At 44.3% G+C, this 14,742-nt stretch overlaps 1 protein-coding gene across 6 annotated transcripts in view; it reads right to left on the bottom strand.

The window, feature by feature from the left end:
* The window catches only part of aopep (aminopeptidase O (putative)), a 57,986-nt gene that overhangs the window by 13,134 nt on the left and 30,110 nt on the right, over nt 1-14,742 (bottom strand). For all 6 annotated transcript variants that reach the window (XR_009714414.1, XR_009714415.1, XM_061278240.1 and 3 more), the window contains 2 exons: nt 13,712-13,774; nt 12,791-12,871 (listed from right to left, as the gene is read on the bottom strand). Coding sequence is in view for 4 of the 6 variants with exons in the window: in XM_061278240.1 (XP_061134224.1) it covers nt 12,791-12,871; nt 13,712-13,774 (144 nt within the window). In the remaining 2 variants the exon portion in view is untranslated. The remainder of the gene's footprint in view (nt 1-12,790; nt 12,872-13,711; nt 13,775-14,742) is intronic.

Genomic DNA, 14,742 nt, shown 5'->3' with positions numbered 1-14,742 from the left:
GAGAGCCCAAAGAGATTTAAAGGGGTTGTCCAGATAAAACATTTCAATCCTAAATCTGTTTCTGGTGCTTGCCAGCAATCCATCAGGGTCTCTATGGCAACGGCACCAAGTCGAGCTTGAGTTTGTACAGTAAATAGCAGAGCGAGCCGGTAATGGCCCCACGCTTGGATTGATAGTGAACCTTTCATTTTCTCTGTTCATTCCATCGCATCTGCCCAGCGGTCACAGGTACGCCTTGGCAAGATGAATGCTCATCTGCTCTATTACTAATTAATTACAGCCTTAACTGGAGATGATCGTAAGTCAACGACAAAAGCATTCCTGCAACGGGGAGACACACAAAAGCCTGGAGTAAAGAGTCAAGGATTGCTGACTATAAAATGTATTGTATATAATGACCCCAAAGAACATTCTGCCATTGGCACCTTTCAAAGGCGCACAGAGGTGTTGCTAATGCTTTCTTTCCCCTGCTTGCGCGCCCGCTAACCCCCAAGGGAGAGTGCGCTGCTTGTTCAGTCGTAGCGCATTAAAGGGTTTGGCGACGTTGAATAACTGTGACATTATAAAACCAAACTGTGATTTCTGAGAGGCCATTCACTTGCGTGTGTGCGCGCGATGCCATTCAGCCGCTTGGCTGCCTTTTATTTCTGTCTGACCGCAGGCTTGTAAAAAGCCATTCTGGCTCCAGCGGCTAAAGGCCTCGGCGTATGCGTCAGGTACTAAGGTCCCCCCCCCCCCCCCTCGCTTTTATCTTCCTCGGCCGCCCCACGTCTCCATGGTGGTCTGCTCTCCCTCTTCTCGTCACTCTTCCTGTCAAGCGCGCCTTTGTCTGCCCCCGTCTTATTTTAGCCTTGATTTAGGACTACAAACATTCATCTGCTTTAACTGCGGTGGCGTTCACGGGTCTTGACGAGAAACGGCGCGCCGGACAGCTGCTGGGATTCGGTGCGGGCCGCGACAGCCTAAGTGGCATCACAAACACTCGCACGTTTAATTAGTCCGTAAGTGCTCGATACGGCTGCTCAGAATTTAAACGCGGAGCAAAGATGGGGCAGATGGTGGGGAGTAAAAGAGCAAGACGAGAGACTTTAAGGCCAAATGATGTAAGGCGGATAAATAATGGTAAAGCGTTGCAGTCATCGAAGTCTCTCTTTCGTTTTTTTTTTTTCTTACTCTTATGGCGCCTATACCCCAAATAGTCAAGTCATAGTAAAGTCGATGAAATAACCGCATCCCGCCCTCACATGTTGCCAAGATGTCCCTCTTCTCATTATACTGCTTGCAGAAGCATGTGTGGGAGACTTTAATAAAAAGGTACAGCAGAGATGACGGAAAGCTATAAATATAAAAGTCCATAAATACGGTAAGTGGCCAGAGCAAAATAAAATTCCCAAACTGCAGGGATATGATACTGCAATCTTGTGGTTTCATATGGTCAAAAGAGACGTTATTAAAAAAATAAAAAGAGGCCTGCTGACATTATAGAATTTGCAAACCAATTTTCGGGTAATGGGATTGGAGATTGCGAAAGGTTATCGGCCAGTCGCACGCTCGCCGTTGGACTGGTGCTATCATCTCCTCCGGCGGTGTTTACACCTGCTTCTGCTGCAGCACGCCGATGATATCGCAGATAGTTCCGGTCACAGACTGATCACTCCGCCGATGACCTACAGTCAGTGTAATCTGATCATTACGGGAATCGGCAGCCCGCCTATCATTTGAAAAGCACTTCAACAACTGCTAGCTAAGGAGCGGATCCAGGGCTGCGTTTGTGTGTTCAAGACACACACGGAGAGAACCCCGCGGCAACAGCAGCCGCGATCAATGTCGCATTGATGTGTTCTCCGACTCGGGAATGTTTGTCGCCATAAAGATCAAATAATGGAAGGCAAAATACTGAAAACACACGCACACACAGAAATGCCAATCAACTGGGGCCATTGGAAAACAAACGTGATTCATTTCATCTTTTCGCCCCATACGCTAAATGCTTTTTTTTACCCGATCCGGCCGGGAAACGTGACACGTCCAATCAAATCAACAACCAGAGGAATTAAGCACTTGCCTCTGGCTTGACAAGCAGCTGGTCTTGAGTATGGTCACTTGTTATCCAGAAACAAAGAAAAGAAATATTTGTTCACCCGTTTGTTCTTCATTGGTCGCACAATGTGGACATTTTCTAGGTATTATTATTTCCTGCTAACATTTATATCACTGACTGCAAACTATTTTCAGCAAACACATGGAAACAATATGCTGTACTGGCCTGTTTATCTCCTCCTCAAAAGGTCACTGACGGGTCAGTTGCATTAGCCTGAGGCTTTGTTAGAATGCGTGATGTGTTTGTGTGAACACAGCTAAATCACACCCCTGCTCAGGTTTTTACACATGTAGGATAGTCGCAATACGTGCTACGTGTGCGTATTAAATGGCTGCCAGGTCTCCAAAGGTTCCCACCGTGCCCAAGCTTCCTGTCTAAGTATCTCCCACTGCTTGTTGCTCTACGTAGCGCCCAATCTGAAGAGTGTACATAAACAGTTTTCGACCAACCATAGAACAGCGTGGGTTCACCAAAGGGTGGCTAGGCAGAGGTTAAGCTAGTCAGAAATATCCCTGTGGGTTTTGCCATGAGGGAAGATGTTTTGTGATGCCAGCATGCGCACACCATCAGATAACTTTCCATCACCGCTTTGTTCTGTCTTTGTGCAGCTGCTGTTATGTAAAATGATACCTTCCTGCAGTTGGGCCCCGATCGGCAAGGCAATTACCACGTTTTCTCTGCTGCTCATCACCACTTTGACTCAATCATTCACACATCCACACACACAGCTCCAAAACCAGGAGGGAGTTTAATTAATCTCCAGCACTTTTTGAAACCCACAAATGGAGCCATCCCGAGAGAATGCCTCCCTTGGAGCCCAATCACAGTCTCCGCAATTCGCCATTCCGTTGGCGACGGAAACGTAAGCAACTCCTCGGCTACCCTCACGACTGTTTTTTATCTTCACACCTTCATCCTAGTTTAGTGATAGCGATTCCCCTGTGTTCTGTTTAGTCTAGGGAGTCGAAGATAGAAAAGTGTCTTTTTCACTTTCCGGCTCCTCTGCCATGGTGTAAAAAGACGCCTTAGATCCAATTTGGTCTTCAACTTGGGGATTGAACCCGGGGTCTCGGAAGCAGCTGCCTAGCATTGCCTTTGAAAGGAGAAGATTTAGACAGCGTGCAGCAACAAATGGATCAAATGAGGGTTAGGGTGAGGAGGAAGTGACGGTGGCTTCAGAACAACTTGAAGAAATCAAAGAATTGATGACCAGTTTTTGGCCAGATGGGTGGTCCTCCGTTTATGGCTCAGTTCTAAGGCAGCGGCCTACTTTGAATTTGCACTTACAAAATACAGAGCGGTCTATCACTAAACTGTTTACCCAGTAGATGAGTCAGTTACAATCGAAAATTGCATGAAAAACACATCTCACATCTCACCTATAAATATAAAAGCCAATAAAAAAATATTACAGGGCTAGCTGAGCTCTCCTTGTGTTCTTACATTGCAATACAAATAAACTAGCTTATTTCACGACCTCATTATCTCTAAACCTCGTATATCTGACTGTCGTAAGCTGTAAATTCCTGATCACAGTAAGTAGTTCACCAGACAAAAAATCCAGATAATATTTCATTAAAATATTCCTCCCTTTGTGGAGGTACTTTCCTGCCAAACACGAGGAAGACGAAAACACCTAACATCCAATCACAGAAATTCTTGCCAGAAATCAAGGAAAAAGGTAATCTTAAATTGAGTTAGCTCACAGACTCTTAACACGTCATCGTAACAAATAAGGTGTTCCAGTATGAAATGTGACTAAAGGCTGAAAATAGCTGCAGTCCCAGATTTAATTTCCTCTTGTCATTTATTCTGGCCCCGGATCCCGTGGGGTGTGGGAGGTAAAATATCATCCCTGAGGGGTGAAAAGAAACATCAGTCACCTCTGGCCAAACTGTAGCTTCCTTCAAGGACTCCTAGATAAATATTTGAAGTGGTGGATGCAGCTCGTGATAATTGCTGAGGTTAAGAGGGTACGGCCAGACGGGGGCCAGCAGTGGCTTAGCACAGGAAGGCTGCGGGTTCAAGGCCAACTACACCCAGAAAGAGCAGACGACCAACTGCAGACAGGAGAAAAAAGCACTAAGGTTTTGTAGCACAAAAGGATTGACTGTACCTTTTGCCATTGGGTGCTATAAGGAAAATAAGTGTCAGGAATGGCTGCACGTTCAAGACCAAAAAAAATGCACACAGAGAGCAGACTATAGACTACAGACAGCAGGAACAATGAGACCAAAGATGAGATGACTTGCAAACAAGAGCAGGGAGTGGCGGCGAGCGACGAATGGAGAGGAGACGGCACAGAGACGCGAGCCAGAGCCAATGAACAGAAAGGTCATGTTCAGGAAAACACACTGTGAATTTGCTTTTGTGTCTGAAGTCAAAGTACATGAGAGGTATTCAGAAAGGACTAAAAGCAGTTATCTTGGGCAGGGAAATGCTCATAAAAGCATAAAGTCGCACACGCTGGGCACATCAACCCACGGCCAAAAGCGCTACAGAGACGAGAAGGCGTGGAAAAGAAGAGGTAAATGGAAAAACACATGGTGAGAAATTCAAAATGTTTTGTTTGTGTTACATTAGAGTGTAAACTCCTGGGGAAGATAATCCTTCTATTTACTGCGATAAGCCCGCATCCAGCCTCGCACCACATGATAGCCCAGACGCCCAAACTGCCTGCAGTTGGCACCGACTCGACGGCTTTCACACGAGTGCGCCGGCCTGTCTAACGAGATCTGAGATTACAGCAGACTTTGGATGGAGTGAGACAATAATTCCATGTTGTCATTCCTTTGGCAGAGTGAATTACAGTTTCTTTTGTGGGGGAAAATATTTGTCACCACCGTGGCTTTCCTACTCTCAAACGCTAATGTTGAACCATCCTAACACTGTGAAATTCTGAAGATGGCCAAAAGTTCAAAGCGGGATCCACCATCGTGCATAACAACATGCGAGAACTCGGCAAAGTTTCTAGGTCATCAATTATTTATTGTCCTCTTTTTGTTGTTTTGCTGGGTTTTATTTGGCAACATCTGAGAGGTTGACAAAATTGGTGGTGTTTTCATGACTTGCTTTGGGATATTTATTCGGAATCTGGTTCACGGGCAGCATGGTGCCTTCCTGGCTTTTATGAAGTTTCATGACCAGCTCACGAACATTCACCGTGCAGTCTCTCTAAAACGTTATATTACAAGTTAAAAAAAAAAAGTCTCTCGATGTTCTGAGCTCCTTTTATCCAAGAGAGTCATACTGGGTGGAATAGAGCTATCCGAAGGTGGAGGTCTGAGTATATACAGCTCAGCTCAGCTTTGGCACAATACTTTCATTTCACGATATAATGTGGCCTCCCAATCCATAGAGCTGTCTTCCACCTCCAAATACTATAGCTATTGGCTTCATATCAGAATATCGGTGTCCGTGTAAACGCAACAGCAAAGATAGCTGTGTACATTACAAGCCAGCTAGTCAGAGGGGGATCCAACTTTCTATATACCCTTCGACAACACACGCACACACAGATCTCTGGCGATTGGTTTCACGCGCAAAGCTATTCATCATCTTTGGAACACAGCAGCACACAGCTGACATCGCTTTTTGCATGCGTGTGCAAGTATGCGTGTGTGCGTGTGTGTCTTTTTGACGAGGCTAATTGCGTTAGGGCCGTCAGAGGGCCCCGTTGGCTCCCCAGTCGTTAGTGGGACCGACAGATGTTTCAGCGCTTAGCACGCTGCAATAATTACACACCAAAACATTAGCCAGCGTACCTATGAAATCTATGAGGCGTCACCGAGAAAGAGCGTCTCTATTCATCAGCCTCCGCTAAAAAAGTCATCATACCGACCCACATTTTCTTTTTTATGTCAAGTCAACATGAAGCATAGAAAGGAAAATTGCGGAACATATCACAAAATGTCAAGAAGAAGAGGCAGACTGGAAAAAAGACTTGAGTGCAACTCTCGGTGCGTTTTCATGCTCTTTCTATACCACCAATTCATCAAAAGATGACACCAAAGCCCCGGCTGATAGAAAATGAGTAATTGGTGTTAAAGAGGTTATGGAGAGTCTTTGTCATACGTTTATGTTTTTACTCTGCTGATTGGTTATTAATGAAAGCTCAACTAAAAAACAACGGCAGGCTCGCTCTTGCTCGACAATTATTTTTATGGGTTGTGGGGCGCACATTTCCGGTGCATTTATTTTTTAAAAGCCAAGGTTTAATCAATTAATATCATCAAGTTCTGAACATATTTGGGACGCATATTTACTCAGACAATAAACACAAAAGCGACACAAAGCAGAGAATCCCTCACTTGAGAGATTTTAAACGACCCCAAAAAGCAGAACTGCTGCTGAATGATAAATGAGACAAATACACACTGGCACGCTCACATTTTATCCCCTTTGCTCATTAACGCAACACGAACGGAGCCATCGCTCAGACTAAAAAAGTCGGCTGCTACTGATAGATTGGAATTGTCTACCTTTAACTGTGGAAAATAGGAGTGTCTCTCTCCGTGCAGCACAAATCTTACTTACTAATTGTTGTTTGTTGGGTCAAATTAAACAGAAGCCAGGTAACAACAACCTATTGATGCCATGATTAGTGTGAGAGAACACATGCTCGGGACCTTTTCCCCAGTTAAGGATAAAAGTGAATGTACGATGCCTAAGTGGTTTTCTACTGTCGATTAAATGTTCTTTGATCTCACCTTTATTGGCATATCGAATGACATGCACAAAACTCCACCCGTCACTACGTCTCGCCAGGACAGATCGAGTTGAAGCTTCAGCGGGCCTTCGTGTTCTCTCACAGAAAAAGCAGCCAATTTTCTCTATATGAGCACCTTTCTGTATTTATCGGCATTTCACCCATTTATGGCAGTGTATTAACCTTTCACCTGGAGTGGAATTGTCACTCCATTCCACTTTCTGTCCATCCATTAGCTCCTCCACAGTTCCTGCTTGAAAAAACCCTAAAAGAAGGCCATCTATAAAATAGGCCACAATCTATTGGCCAGCCTTTATATGCAACTAGACTTCTACCAAGTACACCTTTCAAAGTCCACTTTCGCCACAAAAAAAAAATGGTGTTTAAAATACTTGCATGATCTCTCAGCTATATCATGGGTGAAATTGAAGGGGCGTGTCGTGCATCAGCAGACCAACCTGATGCCTCACTAGAGCTGATGATGGAGTAATGTATTGTACAAACACACACACACACACACACGCACACAGCATATACTGTTCTTCTGACCATTTCCCATCCTGCTGTGATGAAGCCTGTCCGGAAACAGCCTGCCATATCCCTGAAGGTTCCAATCGCTCCCCTCCTGCATCATCTCTGATTCATTGCCAATAAATGCCAGAGACGCAGGACCAAAGAGAAAGGGAAAGGGTGATGGAAGGCTGGGAAGACAATATAAACCAAGAGACATTGATGGGAAAACAAAGAGCAATGGAAAAACAGATGTGTGAAAGATCTCCTCAATACCAGCCTTGCCAGAAATAGTGCTTTGAAAACATGACAGGAACGCTTCGTCAAAGTCAAACTGGAGAAGTGTTAAGTATAAGGAATAGAGAGAAGAAGAATCGCTAACCCAAAGATGAAACCAAAAGCATTGTGTCTAAGGCATTTTTGGCTAATTAGAAGAGCTTCACTCAAGTCGTTGGATCGTGGATTTTTTGGGGGGGTATTGATGCTGCTCTTTGCTCTCTGGTGGATCCATGTTTGAAAACGGCAGATAAAATGTTCGCATACTGTTGATTATATCCTAAAATAGAAATGAGTAACTGTACATCATTTTGAAATATACCAACGCTCCTCTGCACTTATTCCAACTTAACTTCAATCGCGCTGAACTATTAAATCCTTCAACATCCTCGCATATCATTAAACTAACTCGACCAAGGCTCCAAAGACCGGTGAAGTCTGTTCCCACAGACGCTCAATAAGCTGCTCTCATAATGAGCAGGAACCAAGTGGCGTGTTTTCCTAGCGTCCTATCGAGTCAAGTGGGGAGGAGCAGACTGCAACGGAGGTGCAAACGAGGTGACGGCAGCATTTTGCCTTCCTGCAGTCGCTGCCAAAATTAACGAACATATTGCACGTTCTTATTTGACCATGGGCGACAAAAATAGTGTCGAAAAACGGGACAAACGCAATGGTTGAATCAATTGTCGGAAGCAATGTCAAGAATCTAAGATTATCTCCCGGATGTGTTTATTTGGAGGAAGCATAAGAGGAAATATCGTGTAAATGCTGTACAAACCTGCACGTTTACACAAAAGTCAAAGAGTTTGTTTGCGTTCTACTCAAGATATGCACAACAGAACTCCCACAAGTCATTAATAGCTGTGGACTATAAAGCTCAATGGAGGGAAAAGACGTAGAAACGCTTCAGGCATGCTAAATTTAATCAATTCAGATGATCGTGTGAGTAGTCAAAAGGCCCGCAAGGAAGTCCAGGTGAACAATTTGATCAATTTTCCATCTTGCAAGTGCTATTTTTAAAGAGACCTTATCAATGCCAGAAAAGTCCTATTAGGTGTTCCCAGCCATTTGCCGCTTGGAGGTTTCCTGTTCTGACCAAGAGGGGCAGACGGCGGCCTCATTATGTCGACCACAGAGGAAAATGAGAGCAAAATGAGGCCCATTACCATTACCACACGGCCATGACTAATATTCCGCTATTGGCTTCCCAGCACACCGGACACATGTATGTTGGCTACGTGTGCGTACGCTCGTTATACGTGTCTACGAAAAGTAACGGAGGTTAGGCGTAACAATCAATAACATGACAGCAGAAACACGTACGAAGGCAAAGGGGAAGTTGCTCATAAACTTGGACTTTATTGGAATGACCAGAACTGGCGGCTCAGCAGGGGGTGTCTGGCTCTTTCTATCGCTTGACTTAAGAGTGCGTGAGCGCATGTGTGTTGTATTCCCTAATTATCCATCAGGTCATTAGCCCGAAATGCCGTCCGAGCTACAGACGCTCCACCTCCCTCAAGCTTTTCTCTTTCTCGACACTCTTGACCTCTGACATCATTGCATTCTTCAATTAGTTTACTTCTATTCTGAGATACTCAAGATACCAAACTGCAACTGCAACCAACAAGACTTTTGCACAGTCCCGGCCCTCCGTTAGACATTGAAGAGTATAAAAACGTATCTTGCACAAAAGCAAATAGCTGAATGTACATTTTGAGGTACATAATTGAAACAGCTCCGATTTTTATGAGGGCTGGGGAACCTCCAGCCCATATACGGCCTGGCCTGCGAGAGTCTTTGATCCGGCCAGCCATGCAATTCAAAAACAAACAAAACCTCAGTGGAGCCACTGTTAAAATAGCCAAAACAGTGTAACCCACGATATCATAAAATATAGAACCTTTGTTCATTGCGTCGTATTTTTTCCTAGCGGGTAAATTCTGAATGGCCCTCAGAGGAATTTATAAAAAAAAAAAAAAGATGTATGGTGAAACAGTTCCCCGAACATCGTATAGTGCTAAACCTTTCATACAGTTTCCAGTCAAGTCGTAACAACCACCTCCTTAATTTCCCTCAGTGGATTCTTTAAGTATACAGGGGGTCCTCGGTTAACGACAGAATTTAGTTCCTATGGCAACATACTCCGAATTTGTATTCGTCAGACTGCGCAATAGTCTCTTATTAACTTACAACAACAAAGTAGTGAAGTCAGAATCACACCAAAATTACACGTGCCTTTACGAACTGTGCCACGGGAAATAACCCAATTCCACCTAATTAGTCCAATTGTTCTTTCGACTATAAATAATGTACCTTTGTTTGTCTTTTAATGCCAGCATAGCGACAGGCAGGCAGAACAATGAAGACGTCTCCCACTAGATGGCAGAAGGTACAATTAGCCTGTGCATCAACCTGTTGCCGTTCACACAGCAGACCTTTGTGTTCAACTTATGTGAAGCCTTTGTTCAATGTGTCATAAGATTTTCTCCAATATATGAAATATGTGCCTTGGATCAATCAGGTTTGAGGAAACACGGATCTATTCGCACGTATCTTCATGGCCCTTTGCTACCTCCTTTCTGCTGTCAATAACATTCAAACAACAGGCTGGTGGAGAAAGATACACGGAGGAGGGGGCCGAGGTGAAATTGGACTATTAGCGTTTGAAGTACATGAAGGAGTACTATAAAGTACACCTGGTCCATCCATGGGGCAATCTGCACACACATCAACAAAGGGAGGAGCGTGCCTGGATGCAGGGGAGAGGGTTGAATGCAAAGGGGAGGCAAAAAAAAAAAAAAAAAGGTGGCGGTAGACGGGTCACTTCGTGTTTCCTTTCAGCATGGCTTTTATGGTGTAACTTCAAACGCTGACCTCCCCCTTCCTCTATCCGTCCAGGCACTCGTCCCCTCCCTCTCTCTCGCTATTGTGTACGGCCAAGTGGACAGCAATTGGCCATTCTTTCATGAGGTGGATTATGGCACCCTCCCTTCACTCCATCTTCCCCGCTCTCCACCTCCGACAGGAAGAGGTCCTTTTGCTGCCACTTTTGGAAGTAAGTGTTTGTGCACGGGTGTGCGCCTTGTAAATATACCAGACGGTAGTTTCAGGCGCTTGAAAAGAGGGGCGCTCTACAGGCATATGCAGGCCCCTGGATGGAAAAAGGAAAAAAAAAAAAAAAAGGAAAAGAGTGCACTAATCTAGATCTTTCCAAAAAAAAATCTTGTCCGGGCTTGAGTATGCTGTGAATTGCAGCTACGTGTACAACTAAGTTTTAAATAGACACACAACAATACGTTGCAAGCTATATAAAGTGGTACCTCTAAAGTCAAAGACAATATGTTACGGGACGTTGCTTGGAAACAATGATTTCCCATAGGGTAAAATGAAAAGCAAACAGTCTGTTCAAGAGTCAAACTGTCGACATTACAGAACTTTGTGTTCTCAATAACATTCCAAACTGCTAAGTGTAAAAATAAGCTGAAAACTGTTATGTAAAATCACTACTAGACTTCTCACGTGTCTAATTTGTCATGCAAGTAACTTTAGCTCATGCTAATACTAAAACACGCTACCTTGACATGAGTATAGCATTTGAGCATTTTCCATTTGTGAAATTATAACCAGAAAAGCGCCAATTATTGCGGTGGGATGTTAACATTTGACCCAGCTTTTGCTTTTCCTTTTCTTTCTATTTTTTAGCAGTATATAAGCAAAGGTTAGGGGGCTTTGCTAGGTGAGGGAGAATTATTCCACCACACACGAAGATTACTGTAAATATAAACGGTGTCAATTCCCGCCATGCAGAGCCCACTGCTGGTGTGTGTACAGAAGGATAACAAATTTCCCCATTTAGCAAAGTTGAGCAAATGTTCCCTGGATGTCCCAGGAGCAAGTACAGTCTTTCAAAATAATGTGTGCATCAAGGCACACATTTTACACATGAAAAAGTAAATCTCACTGTTGGCAAAATTGGATACGCTGGTTGATGTGTGTAAATTCTGCCATCTAGTGGAATAGCACTTAATTGACTGTCACAATATGTCAGTGGCATAGATAGTTGAACAAAGAATACATTGTTTACAGCAAAGACATAACTTTTATACCAATTGGATCATTTCCTATGGGATACTAGTTGGTAATTCCAGATCGAGACTAAACTATTACAGACAATGAGAAAAGCAAGCACACGCTTTGTGATGTCTCCCAGATTTGGAAAAATCGCTGACGACGTTAAAAATGTGAATGCATGTACACTTTGTGTCTTTCTCCTTGAGTCCACAAAATTTCCCTTCCGTATGTTCTTCTCTCTCACCGTTGTCTTAAAACCCCGTTTTTTTCAATCAAGTGTAAAAAAGACAGAGCAAGCACGTCCTTTGATATTCTCAATGTATGCCAGGCCTCGCGTGAGCTGGTGCATGACAGCAGTTTTCAAAATTCAGAGGTCTGTGTGACTTATGGGGCACATTTTTGCTGACTTAAGAGGATCCACTGTATCATATTAAATGCCCTTGCTCCTGCACTAAATAAATAAATAAATAAATAAATAAATAAATAAATACATAAATAAATAAATAAATAAATAAATAAATAAAAATGGTTTGTCAAGTGCTTCATACAGTCCAGAAGCACACGGAGGGTGATATATAAACGGCGCGCTACTCTGGCTAATGACTCCCGGCCCCCTGCGTGGCTCTTGGATCAGTGTGCGTCCATTAATGATGCAGGCGTATGTGCGTGTGTTTGTGTGTCAATTAGCGGGTAGGAGGGATTAGCTGTCCCTGGGGATACCTAATTAACGCCACACACACGCACTTGTATGAGCGTCTTGTTTTTTTGGGAGCTTGGTACGATTTTAGTGGGTGATCTACAGGCCAATGTGACAAGAAGTACTGCAGCGAATGAGACAGACCTTCACTGGCAGAATGTCATGGCCAAATTGCGTCCACTCTTCCCTCCCCCTCCTTTCTCATACACACACACACTGACCATGACCGCATGCAGACTGAGTGGCATGTGATGTATACAAGTGCTTAAGAGGTTAAATATGTGGGCATGCCACATAAACAGGCAAGTGTGTCTATCCTACGAGCCCCGACACAAACATAAGTGACATTTTGTGATTTGGGGGGAAAAAAAGAATGCAAAAGAGCCAAGTCAAAAGTTGTGTTAATGTTAAGTCAATTGCCGCTTACCTCTTTGTAGTTCACCTTGGGCTGTGATCGCTTCCGCTTTCTGCCCTTCGCCTGATGACTGAGGAGAATCCATTTTGCAACCTGCGGGGAAAAAAATGAGGCGGGTGGGTGGTGGAGGAGGAGGGGGAGAGCAAAGAGAAGGAGGAGGGAAATGAGGGGCGTAATGAGGTGGACGAAAAAAAACCCACCAAAAAGTAGTGTTGAGTGAGCTATGAGAACAGGGGGAGGTAAAAAAAAAAAATGAAAAAAAGTGAGCGGCGAGGGAGACAGTGAATGCACTTAACCTGTGTGTGACGTCGCTGGAGTGGAAAGTCACACTGGGATTTATTTGCGAGAGTTGCTCAGTGAGCCAGACTCGCCTTAACTTAACATACAGTGCACAATCTCTCTTTCATTCTCCTTCTCACTCGCTCTCTCTCCCTCTTTTTTTTTTTTGCAGACAAACACATTAATTCCAACCTCTCAGCGCTCCGTCACGCTCCATTTATAACCCAGACAAACAGACGACTGAGACAAAAGAGTTAATAGTGAAAGTGCAGCCCTGGAGCGCCCGCAAAACGCATTACTGCATTACATAGTCCAAAAAGCTCTGTCTTGAACGTGCACTTTTTGCTGCGGCTTCAGAGGGAGTCATTCTCAAGTATCTGCCACAAACGGTGAACCTAACAGAAGAAGGGGGGGGGGGGGGGGTATTTGGGAACTGTACGGAATGTGATAGGAGGCACGGACAGAAAAGCAACAGATGTACAAGCGATGGGCACTTGGAGACGGGGGAAAGAAAAAAAAAAAAACAGATGTGAAGATGAAAGATGCTATCAAAAATGAAGAAACACAAGATTGCAAAACAGTCAAACAGTGGCAGAGAGTGCCAGGAATGGGAAATAGTTGAAAGTGGAAGACAAAGGGAAAATAAAGACTTACCTCCTCCTTGACTTCCTTCACGAGCGTCGCCTCAGACCACAAGGCGCTCCTTTCGTGCAGCCACTGGAGGACAGAGGAGGAGAAGAGCCGTGAGTGATCGGGACAGAGTGGAATGCTGTGCAGAGAGAGAAAGAGAGAGAGAGCGCAGGAAGGGGAGGGAGGAGAGGAGGAGAGGTGGGAGTGCAATCGCTCGCTTCTTGGACGGAAACTCGCGACTTGACTCTTTGGAGGAGGAAATGGATGAAAGGCGATATCTGACATCAGAAGGAACGATCGCATCATGCCACACACACACGCACACATAAACAAGTACAAACACACACCACTTACTTTCTAACCTTATTAAAGGCTTTCAGCAGGTCCGATGCCAGAGTGATGTGGACCCCACATCAATAGACAAAAGGAGCACTCACAGCCTGGACCTCCAAGACTCAAACCCGCAAAAATCACTAAGTGAACGGCTGTGATCGTTATTTAAAACGAGGAATGTATCGTATTCAATAAACAAAAAATTTGACAGATGAACTGGATGGGCTTTGATGTTGAGATTTTTCATTTAAAATTCAAATATTTTCAGAAATTTAATCTAACTTCATTGACAAAAAAATATTCATATACAATATTTGGGGAATGAAAACAAAATTATAATGCCCCCCCCCCCCCCCCCCCTTCCCTTCCACGTTTCCACAAAGGGCCAGTCAGGATCCAGCCTGTAGTATCTCCTCCATTGGCTCCATACAAAGTCCAAATACTACGAGCGCATGCCTCAGTGTGTATGACACAAAGCTACTCCAGCAGAAATAGCGTGGCAGGCAAAGATGGAGAGCGGCTCAGAGGAAGTTGTCAGAGTGGGCTGCGGAGAAGCCAGTGAGTGCTGAGGCAGTAAATTGGCATTGTGTAACGGGATAGCACACATAGCTCTTTTTGCAGCCTTGATCCGCGCTGCCATTCCACAAATAGCAAGACTACCTCGCTGCGAGTCCCCCCCGACACCCCTGTCCGTGTAGTGTCTATTCCAGTCAATCAATATT

The sequence above is a fragment of the Syngnathus typhle genome, linkage group LG5 (genome assembly GCF_033458585.1).
Source record: "Syngnathus typhle isolate RoL2023-S1 ecotype Sweden linkage group LG5, RoL_Styp_1.0, whole genome shotgun sequence".
NCBI lineage: Eukaryota > Metazoa > Chordata > Actinopteri > Syngnathiformes > Syngnathidae > Syngnathus > Syngnathus typhle.
This window is presented reverse-complemented; position numbering and strand designations above follow the sequence as displayed.